The sequence below is a fragment of the Micromesistius poutassou genome, assembly GCF_964030765.1.
Source record: "Micromesistius poutassou genome assembly, chromosome: 23".
Lineage (NCBI taxonomy): Eukaryota > Metazoa > Chordata > Actinopteri > Gadiformes > Gadidae > Micromesistius > Micromesistius poutassou.
In genome coordinates, this window is record NC_140293.1 from 2,208,655 (window position 1) to 2,219,364 (window position 10,710).

The 10,710-nt window shown below is 48.4% G+C and overlaps 3 protein-coding genes across 4 annotated transcripts; 1 reads left to right on the forward strand and 2 right to left on the reverse strand.

The window, feature by feature from the left end:
- Positions 1–455: 455 nt before the first annotated feature.
- LOC311368681 (mitogen-activated protein kinase kinase kinase 11) lies at positions 456–2,427 on the reverse strand (the record flags this gene model as incomplete). The annotated part of the gene is made up of 1 exon (XM_084487478.1): positions 456–2,427. Exon 1 carries the CDS (start codon positions 1,287–1,289, stop codon positions 456–458), a length of 834 nt encoding a protein of 277 aa, XP_084343604.1. The 5' UTR covers positions 1,290–2,427.
- A 1,715-nt stretch (positions 2,428–4,142) lies between these two features.
- On the reverse strand, positions 4,143–9,180 carry drap1 (DR1-associated protein 1 (negative cofactor 2 alpha)). Its single transcript, XM_084487201.1, has 7 exons — positions 9,008–9,180; positions 8,317–8,389; positions 8,039–8,132; positions 7,439–7,570; positions 6,453–6,543; positions 6,051–6,133; positions 4,143–5,747 (listed from the first exon to the last, which is right to left on the reverse strand). The coding sequence occupies exons 1-7, from the start codon at positions 9,047–9,049 to the stop codon at positions 5,534–5,536; spliced, it is 729 nt and encodes a 242-aa protein (XP_084343327.1). The 5' UTR covers positions 9,050–9,180; the 3' UTR covers positions 4,143–5,533.
- Positions 9,181–9,235: 55 nt separating this feature from the next.
- cUnh11orf68 (chromosome Un C11orf68 homolog) lies at positions 9,236–10,653 on the forward strand. Of its 2 annotated transcripts, none has more exons than XM_084487200.1 (2): positions 9,236–9,364; positions 9,846–10,653. In XM_084487200.1, the coding sequence occupies exon 2, from the start codon at positions 9,884–9,886 to the stop codon at positions 10,649–10,651; it is 768 nt and encodes a 255-aa protein (XP_084343326.1). In that variant the 5' UTR covers positions 9,236–9,364; positions 9,846–9,883; the 3' UTR covers positions 10,652–10,653. The 2 variants fall into 2 exon arrangements, with proteins under 2 accessions (XP_084343326.1, XP_084343325.1); XM_084487199.1 differs by having other exon boundaries at positions 9,256–9,378.
- Positions 10,654–10,710: the final 57 nt, after the last annotated feature.

Sequence of the window (10,710 nt, forward strand, 5' to 3'; positions counted from 1 at the left end):
CACTAAATTCAGTGACACCTGGTGATCTTTATAGCGGTACAAATTAACATTTTTGGCTATTATGCCAACCTCCCAAAACAAGTCTTACCATAAAATAACCAGTAAGATAAAATAACCAATAAGAAAAGCAGAAGCAGGTCCATTCGAAGCCCTGGCATGTCAAAAGGTTTTTGGAGGTCCCAACTATGGCAGTGCACGGTGGTTCACGCTGAAAAGACCCACGCAGCATACCTCCTCGTGGAGGTATCGTTCGACTCTTTACCCTTTTAGACAAAAGGTCTCTGTGGAAGTCGTGTGCTAGAACTTGGAGATGAGGATTGCTACCTACTGTTGTCAGACTGAAATGCTAGGGGTTTGATTTTCCAGTACCTAATGTTGTTGAGACCGGCGGGTCGGGGTGAGCTATAGTTGTGCCCTAGTACTCCCTGTAGTTAAGACCCGAGGGTCAGGGTTAGCTATGGTTGTGCCCTAGTACTCCCTGTAGTTGAGACCCGCGGCTCAGGGTGGGCTATGGTTGTGCCCTTGTACTCACTGTTGTTGGACTTGAGGTCCCGGTGGATCACGGGCACGATGGCGTCGTTGTGCAGGTACAGCATGCCGCGGGCGATCTGCACCGCCCAGTTCACCAGCACCAGCGGCGGGATGCGGCGCCCGGCCAGCGCCCGGCTCAGCGGGCCCCCGGACGCGTACTCCATGATCAGGCACAGGTTGGGCTCCCGCAGGCACACGCCCTTCAGCGCGATGATGTTGGGGTGCGTGAACATGGCGAACAGCCGCGCCTCCTGGCACACGTTCTGCGCCGTCACGCTGATGTCCTCGTCGGGGTCCTGCCGCGCCGCCTTGACCGCCACCAGCTCGCCGCGCCACATGCCCCGGTACACCTTCCCGAAGCCCCCCACCCCGATCACCTCCTTCAGCGTCAGCTCCCGGAAGTCCACCGCCTTGGGCTCGAAGGCGCCCACCACGGCCGGCGCCAGCTCCCCCACCACCACGCCGCCGGCCGGCAGGGCGCCGAAGCCGCAGCCGTTGGGCTTGAAGGAGCCGTAGTTGGACGGGAAGATGCCCACCTTGTTGTTGACCTTGCCCGCCCACCAGCCCTCGTCGCCCGAGATCTCAGAGTCCAGCGACAGCACCTCCACCAGGTCGCCCTTGCGCAGGGTGAGCTCATCCTTGCAGGACGCCTCGTAGTCGAACAGGGCCGTCCACACCGGGTTGGAGAAGTTGCCCTTCTGCGACTGGTCCAGGTTCTTCCAGTTGGACAGGGTGAACATGCTCTTCAGCGGCTCCATGAGGCCCTCCGCCAGATGTTTTGACTGGGACTGACTCTGTGGCCCGGGGCGTCGAAGATAAAGTACAAAAGAGTACTCTGTGTGGCGCCGCACTCCGGTTCCCGACTTTCTTGTTGGTTCATCAGGGACCAGCGGACTGCTTTTGAATACCCTGCCAGAGTAGTAGGCTACAGAGGGTTCATGGAATAAGACAATGGCAAGCGTCTTTCATTCAGGCCAACGTTGACAGCCAGAGTGTCTGTCTAAATTAGCCATCGTCCCACGAAACAATTAATGTCAAGGATTCTGCCAAGGGGGTTTAAGAGCTCAATGTCCCCATTGAATTCCTCTCTCTTCAAACTAATGGGATGGGGACTTCCCCAATGTATAGTTTGAACACAATATGCAGCCTACATAGTCACCTTACCATCAATAAGTTAGCTCCACTTATTCCTTCATTTGAATGGAGGGGACCTATATATCACCTCCAGTTAAATGACAACCTCCACTGGGAAACGTTCACATTATCAACCCGACCGTATTGTTTCAAGTGCATTTAGCTGTCCGTGGTGGTTGAACGGTCTGTATTTTTAGCCATTAAGTGCACTGAGCAGCACAGGAAGTGCCAAGAAGTGGAGAAGAATAGCAGGAAAGGAGGCATTCAAGCTCTACGAAGCCCGAGGTTTCACGACAAGCCTTCGGACCTCGCCAATTCCCCCGTGAAGCACTACAGCACCTCGGATAACAGGGTCGGCTCTTCTGGTCGCGTCCTCCCAACACGTTCACCCGGATCCATTATGTGGTCGTCCGCAGCATCCAACACTTCACAATAATACGCATAACGAAGATACACGTTTAGAGAGAGCGATACAATACCAGTGCGGACATTGCAACTATTCCGAGATTTGGCCGCAGGCAGGAAGGAGAAATCAAACACTTGTTCAGGATACTTTCCAGAATGAAACTTATTATACAACTTCTTCTTCTGGGTTCAAGGCGCGACAAAAGTTCAGTGGCGTGAACGGTGGCGTTTGTTGTTGTTGTTATTATTGTTGTCGATAACCGAGAAGCACAGCGATATATAGGCCATAGCGTTACTTATGTGCTGTTCCTCCTTCCCCGGTGGTGCGTGCTGGCCAGCCACTCGGACCGCTCTCCGTCCGCCTACAGTCGCAACAGAGGGGTGGGGTTTGTGCAACTTTTTTCTTCCCAACAGGAAAAGAATCAGATGACAAACTAAACACAACTAGTGGCGCTCTGGTGGAGAGAGCAGGGAGAGGGTTGTTTTTTTTAGTAATATCAAAACATTCAAAATAACTATCAATAATAATAATAAAGATGTATAAAGTACAAAATATACATTTACAAAGTTACAAATAATGAAATACTATTAAACAAATAATGATACACCACATAAATAATAATAATATAATACATATTAAGTAATAAGTACATTAAGTTATTTAAGTTTATACAAATATTTAATGTTATTATCTTTTTTATAAATATGGTTTAAATGACATATAGACAGACAATAAAAAGTCTATGACCTAAATCCACAGATATTAATCTAGAAAAATTTACAATATTCACATCCCAAACTTGCCTACCTTGCACCACATGAATAGTGTGTCTTACACGGTATCCAAACAAAGGTTCTAAAGTTTCTGTTATGTCCTCAAACCCCATGACGGCTGTAAAGCCAGGCCTGCGTGGGAGGAGACGGGACGGGTGGAAGGGAGTGGAATCGGGGGTCCAGCTTTGGCCTCGGCTGTGTGTGTGTGTGTGTGTGTGTGTGTGTGTGTGTGTGTGTGTGTGTGTGTGTGTGTGTGTGTGTGTGTGTGTGTGTGTGAGAGAGAGAGAAAGAGAGAGACAGGGTGGAGGAGTGTTTCCTGTCTGTAAACGCTTTGATGCCACCACGCCTTCCTCCTGCAGACCCGTCAGTCGACTGAGGTCGGTGGACGTGTAAGCTCCATCGCAGCCCGCCTAGCTAGTCCGCTGAATCATCGCTTGTGCAGGAAGGATGCAGTTGTTTTTGTGGCCCGAGCAGAGAGACTGTGTGTGTGTGTGTGTGTGTGTGTGTGTGTGTGTGTGTGTGTGTGTGTGTGTGTGTGTGTGTGTGTGTGTGAGAGAGAGAGAAATGTAAGAGAGACAGTGTGTGAGAAAGAGAGAGACACACACAGACAGAGATAAAGAGAGAGAGGTTAGATATACACAGAGAGAGAGAGAGAGAGAGAGAGAGAGAGAGAGAGAGAGAGAGAGAGAGAGAGAGAGAGAGAGAGAGAGAGGAACATGCTACACTATCAAACCCAAATGTGGGGTTGGGTAGATGGGGTGGGGGGGGGGTCACATTCAAGGAACAAAGTGCGCTTACTTGTCTGAGCATGGACTAACAACTTGAACAATTGCCTCTCTGTACATCCCACCCTCCCTCCCTGCTCTGTAGGAACAGGCGTGCGCTGTCACGTTCTTATCTGGATCTACCTGCAACCAGCCGCTGACCCGGGCGCGCCGACACATCCACTGACAGGTGGTTTGTTCCAGGCCCAGACCCCGGTGATACGGTGCGGTGGGCTCGTTCGTTTACATTTTGGATCGTGGAACTATTCCGACAAAAGATGATTGGTGGCAACTAAGGGACAGTGGAAAAGGAAGTGCATGCATTACATACTCGGTTGTTCGCTATAAAATTCTTCCATACATCTTTGGCCTGTTAAGCCCTTTGAGACTGTAACGGTGATTAAGGGCTATACAAATGAAATGGAATTTAATTTAATTCCTTTGGTTCATCTGGGGAACATGAATCTCACACTATTCATCAGTCCCAAATCAAAATTAAAGTCCGATTTTTTTTACAAAAAAGCATTCCACTCATTTTCGTAATTTCTTAGTTGAATCCCAAACTTTATTTCACCCATACAAAATGAAAATAATGTTAAAAGCTTTATAAGACAATATCAATTTTCCACTGTCCACTTTTATTCTTTTAATACCATTTCATGTTTAGTCCTACAAATAAATGGGAGCCCTAATGCATTCAATTCAATTTAAAAAAACAACTAAAAAGACAAAAAACAATGAATACAGAGCAATGTATTTAAAAAGAAAGAAAGAAAAAAAACAGTTTGGGAACCCAAATACCTAAAAAGAAAATAATCGACAAAAAAAGGGGAAATAATCGGGGGCGGGACTTTGAAGGAAATGTCGGGAAAAAATAAAGTACAACTTTAAAAACAAAGTTATGGTTTGAGACTCACAGTATTTTCCCTGACGTGGTATGGCCAGTGGTAGACCTCTCTCGTCTCAAATTATGGGGGAGATAAACGATACGATTCAGTGGAATAACGGTCATCACTAATAGACATTTAAAAAAGAAAGGAAAAAAAGAAAGAAAAACTTAAAATCTTCATAAAATCGGGATTTAAAATGGGGGATTGGGGGATTGGGGGGGGTGGTGGTGGTTAGACCAGCAGCAAGTGACACAACAAAGCCGGAGGAGGAGTTTGGCTTCCATATTTTCAGTTGATAACGATTAACGGCACACTGACCTAGCCTAGCATTCCCTTATGAACTGCTCCGTGCTTAGCTAGCGCTCGGAAACAAATGTTGCACTAGACGCAGCAGACCGTTCAATGTACAGCATCAGTACTGTCAGGTTCTAAGGCTTTGACTGCTAATAATATATTCATTATCACCACGATCATTTGGGGAACCGACCTGAGGGCTTGAGTGAAGCGGAGGACCGATACGCTCCGATGTTAAGAAGAAAACAGAGGAATGCGACAGGGAAAACCAAAATGGTTTGGGAGGCAAAAAAAATAAAAGATATATATATACTTAAGTGTGGTGGAGGAGGGTGGAGTCTGAATCCGAATAGAGGGCATCTTAATAAGACAGTCCAGTTCATCTCTACAAAGAAAAAAAAAAAAAGGATTTTCCTATTTTTGGTCTTTTGAAATGAGAAATTAAAAACATCACAATAAACACGACACCGGTATCGGGGGGGAGGGGGGGGGGGGGGTCGCTCAGCCAGTGTGGGATCTTTTCTGTTCCTTCAGTAGAGAGGAAGAGAGGGGGCTGCGATCCCAAAACCTTCCCCCCCCCCCCTTTCTTCTGAGCAGCTGTGAACGGACCAACTTAGGAAAGAAAATAAAAAAAGTGGGATAAAAGCAGAGAAAGTGTGCGTGTGTTTTTGATTGGTGTGTACAAAGGGTCACCGGAGGTGGGGGGTGGGGGGGGGGGGGGGGGGGCGGCGGGGGGGGAGGCTAAGAGTCATAGTCTTCATCGTCGTCGTCATCCTCTGCTTCTTTGTGCGGCACGCTGGTGGGCGGGGCAGGGGGCGTGGCCCCCACCATGGAGGGGTGGGGGGCAAAAGAGCCCAGGGGCATGGGGCCCGGCGGGGGCCCGTCTGGCATCGAAGGGGCCGGGGGCGGGGCCGCCATGTTGGCCATGTGCAGGTACTGGGGCGGGGCGTCGGGGCTGGGGAGGGAAGAGGGATGTTTACGTTGACATCTCCTACACGTTATTGTTGTTATGCGTTGTTATTCTCGCTTCTCGCTGTTCTTGTTTTAACTGCTCTGGCAGTGTCAATGTTTGTTTCCCGTGCTAATAAAGCTCTTTTGAATTTGAAAAGGGCGCCACATGTGCCCCTTTCTGAAAAAAACAACTTGATATTATTGGAAGTACACTGTGGCTCACTGGGTCGTGACCTGCCTGATAACAGTACAGAAAACAAATCTTAAAATGCAGACATCTTATCGCAGCAATTCTGTGCGGGGTTACCTGTGAAAGCGTGACGCCATGTTTGTGCTTGACTGGGATCCGTCCTCTTCGTCCCCGTCCGTCTCACTGTCCTCCGAGTCGTCCTGTAACCACGGCAACACACACAAACCATTCGGCAATTAGTACAGTTCAATCGTTCATGCCGCTCGCCCGTGCTCAGGGTTCCTCCGTTCACGTGTGGGATGAACACACTCATGAGGAGGTGTTCAGCCATTCACACACACACACACACACACACACACACACACACACACACACACACACACACACACACACACACACACACACACACACACACACACACACACACACACACACACACACACACACACACACACTTCAGCCATTCATTTATGTATTAGGATCATGTGGGTCATCCTTCCAGGCCCTGCGGTGACCGACCTCCTGCTCTGACTCGGTGCCCGACAGCTTCTTCTCCTTGCCCTTGGAGCTGGCTCCTCCGTTCTTTCGGCCGGAGCCTGGCTTGCGGCCCCTGGAGGAAGGGGGGAGGGGCGACAGACGACAATGCGTTGATGAGGAGGTGAAGCTGACTCTGATATGCTTATTAGGTCCAGTTGATCTCTCGTCAAGCTTGCTTCCAGGTTTTTGAAGTAGGGATGGCGTGTCGCCCCTAGTTAACTACTCATACTGCTTAACAGACGTTTTGACCCAAAGGGACTTACAGTCAGGGGCATCTTGCTCAGGGATGCCTAGAGGTTAGGCTGTAGACATTGGGGATCGAACCCAGAAACCAGAACCTCTCACATTGGACGTATCTCTGCCTATCTGTCTTTCTGTTGCAATGATATTAACTAGATTGCCACAGCTAGGGAAGGCAATAGCCTACATTGTGTACATCATGTCATTGCCACATATTTAATTCCTAGATAAGGTTGAAAATAAGGGCGCTCTTTTTTTTTTTTTTTAATGAAGCGGTGAAAAGACCAACTGATGGCGCACCTGACCTGACCGTAGTTACTGACTGGTGCTGGGGAGAATTGTGAACCAGATTAAACTGAATTATAAAATGAATGATTGGATGTTTTTGAGGTAACTACACGTTGTTTAAAGCTGCATGCCAGCCATGTTGAAAACACAGAAGTGTTTTTACAGTAGCCCAGAACAGATAGACACACAGAAATACATTCAGCAGAAATGCTTTTTTCAAAGAGGAAAAAGGGCGCAACCGACTAGTATTTCTGGTGCCAACTACCAAGTGCAGCATTCCATGAAGTCTACTCAGACATGAATGTCTTGCCATTTAAAAATATAGGCCTATATATATTTTTAGCCAGATGTAGTAACACATTAAATACAGTTTAATGATAGCGGCCATTAAAACTTCCCCGGTGTGTGCGCCTGTGTATGTGGGCGTGTATGTGTGTTACCTGCGGGGGACTTTGTCTGCTCCCGCTCCACTCTCTGTGTGGTTCTCCTCCCCCTCCCCCTGCATGTCAGGCACCGCGGCCACCAGGTCCTTCAGGAAGTCAAACTGCTGCTCCAGCTCAATGCACTGCTTACTGGGAACAGGCAACACACACACACACACACACACACACACACACACACACACACACACACACACACACACACACACACACACACACACACACACACACACACACACACACACAAAAAGGTTTAGCATTCAGCAGACCCAATTTAATGAAAGGTCGAGCAAGCAAAACAAATGCAACACTATTCTTTCCAGCCTAAACAATATGAACCATTGACCATGAACGTTTTATCACTACAAATGTTCAGTTCTGAATTATGTTTCAAAATAAAAAAAACCTGCCCTCAAACAGAAGATTGGTGAAGAATTCAGACACAGAAAATTTCTCAAAGTCTTAATTTCAAAAAGTGGATGAACTTAATAATTTAATAATATTAACAGGACAAATGATCTCAAAAAGATGAAGCTCATAAAGTGCATTTATATATTTCAGTCAATCAATCAATCATCTCACTCGTCCACTCTTACTTACAGGTGTGACGTGGTCATGGTCTTTGCATTCCGTGACTGGGTGACGTGACAGGCTTTGGTGAGGAGCGACTCCAGGAAAAGCTCCAGGGCTCTGGCTGAGGTCGTGAATCAAGGAAACCTACAAGCATTCTGTTGTACTGTACTTACAAAATCCTAAAGATACCCAAGACATATCTGTTTACAACCCATCATGAAATGTAAATACAAAGCATAGTAATCATTAGCGCTCTACAATCGTCATTTTCATGTTATATTGCGATGCACACACAAAAAGGATACAGATTATTACAGGGACAGCTGCAGCAACTTTTCCTATTTCTTCATCGGTCTGCATGATCTTCTTAATTCTTGCCTGCAGGCAGAGAAGTCCAACATCAACAAGTCAAGTCAGCAGCCATGGCAGTGTGTGTTTATAGACAGCCAGGTGTTTTGATGGCATCCCAGGATGGATTCTAGCTAGAGACTCTAAATCCATGTGGTGAGGTGACTTCCGTAGTTTCTACATGTATGCCACGACACACTTCTATGGGCTGTAATATTGTAATAATAAACACAGTTTATATTAAAATCGGCCACCTAGCATTTCAAGGTAAAAACAACGTTATTTACCCAGGGCAACTGGGCATACAACTTACATACAACTTATGTCAACAAGCAATGACTAAAACGCCCCTTAAATAGTATACATCTCCATAAACAAACAACACGGCTTGGGAACTCTTATTTTAATGAGCCAATGGTTAACTATAGCTTGGTTACACGTTAGCATACCGTCTACAAAGATGGATAGAGATACAGAGAGACATAGAGATAGAGGAAATAGTGATAGATGAACAGATGGATAGACAGACAGATAGATAGATCGACAGACTTCACAGGCCGGATAATAACACAGATTCAAAGGTAGCAGGCTAGCATGCTAACCCCCTAGCTCCACATGTACACACCGCGACACCACTTGCAGACTTACCGGGGGGAACCTGGCGTTGTACTTCTTCTTCTTACTGGGCATTATGCTTCGATTGACACGGAGGAGTCAACTTAAAAACAAATATATAGCGTTGAAACCGCCTCACGCCAGCTAGCGGTAGCTACCTGGCTAGCCCAATCCAGTACGTCGTCGTCACTCGTCCCCCTCCTCGGCGCTGCGTCCACACTTAGTTCCGCCCGCCGCTGACACTTTGGTTCCGCCCACTCGGAGCACATTGGTTCCGCCGGTCAGGAAGACATTGGCTCCGCTCGCCAGAAGTCGCGGAAATGGTTTCCCCCTAGTCCCAGACACAGCATACGGAACCAAAACAACACTGAACAGGGTCGTTGCCTTGAGGTCAGACTACTTTTGTAAGCGTTTTAAAGTTGGTTTAAATTCACATTAACAAACATTGCGTGGATGTGTGTGCTAGCTTGCTAACTTAGTTAACAGCCAGACGTTTTGGGGGGATGAGTATTGTTCGAGTGCAGTTGGTTTAAAATGTGCAGAGCTTTTCTTTGTTCTAGTTTCCAATGCCCGATCCACTTTATGAATATTGATATTCGGTTCGCTCTTTGTTACTAATAAGTAACTGCGTGCTTCGTTGCAGCAGTCTGCAGGCCAAAGGAGCCCCCCCGATACAAGTTAGACCGTTATGATTACTATCTCGTTTTATGGCGCAGTGCAAAGTACTCTGTGAAATGGAGCCATATTGTGTATTTGGCTCCAGCAATATAAGTGGATACCAATTACCTTATTATTTGACAAATTTTATGTTGCACATGCAACAAAAACATTGAATAGCTGCATTAACCATTTGATTGATTTTTTCAAAAAGTTAACCTCCCACAGAAGAAACACCCCCGTCGCAGCACGATGGAGGAGGAGGAGGTGCTGCCTGTGGAGGCTGTAGAGAGTGTGCCCGCAATCCCGGACCCCGAGGTCTTCGCCGCTGACGGCTTCGCCGCCGAGGCCATGGCGGCCGACCTGGACCCCTGGATCGTGTTCGACTCCCGCAAGACCCCCAAGGCCGAGTTCAAAGACTGGCTGGAGAGCAACCGCCCCTCGCAGGTCTCCCGCTACGGGGACGAGGACAGCGGCAAGGGCCCCGTGGGCTGGATCGCCGTCATGGGGCCCGAGCACTACCCCAACAACGCCGACGTGGTGGGCCTCCAGGAGAGCTGGGACAAGCTGCTGGCCAGCGGGCGGCCCGTCAACTTCCAGACGGTGAAGGAACTGGCGCTGAACCACAGCGTCCTCTCGGGCAAGTGGCTGATGCACCTGGAGGCGGGCTTCAAGCTGGAGCAGGCCTGGGAGTGCGTGGCCCGGGCGACCCTCGAGGGCAAGATGTGGCAGGTGAAGGTGAGCCCCAACAACCCGCACTCCGACAGCAAGCAGGTGATCTGCGTCTACAACCACAACTTCACCGACGAGGTGGAGGTGATGCGGCTGGACACGGCCATCCGCTCCACGGGCATCAAGTGCTCGCTGTCATACAAGCCCGACGTGTACACCTACCTGGGCATCTACCGCAACAACCGCTGGAAGCTCTGCCCCACCATCTACGAGAGCAAGTTCAACCTGGAGTGCGTGCCGCGCCGCTCGCTTATCATGAACAAAGTCACCAATCTGGAGGTCACATGATGGAAGAGGGAGGAGAAGGAGGGTGGGTGGGTGGGAGGGGGGGGGGGGGGTTGTGGGGA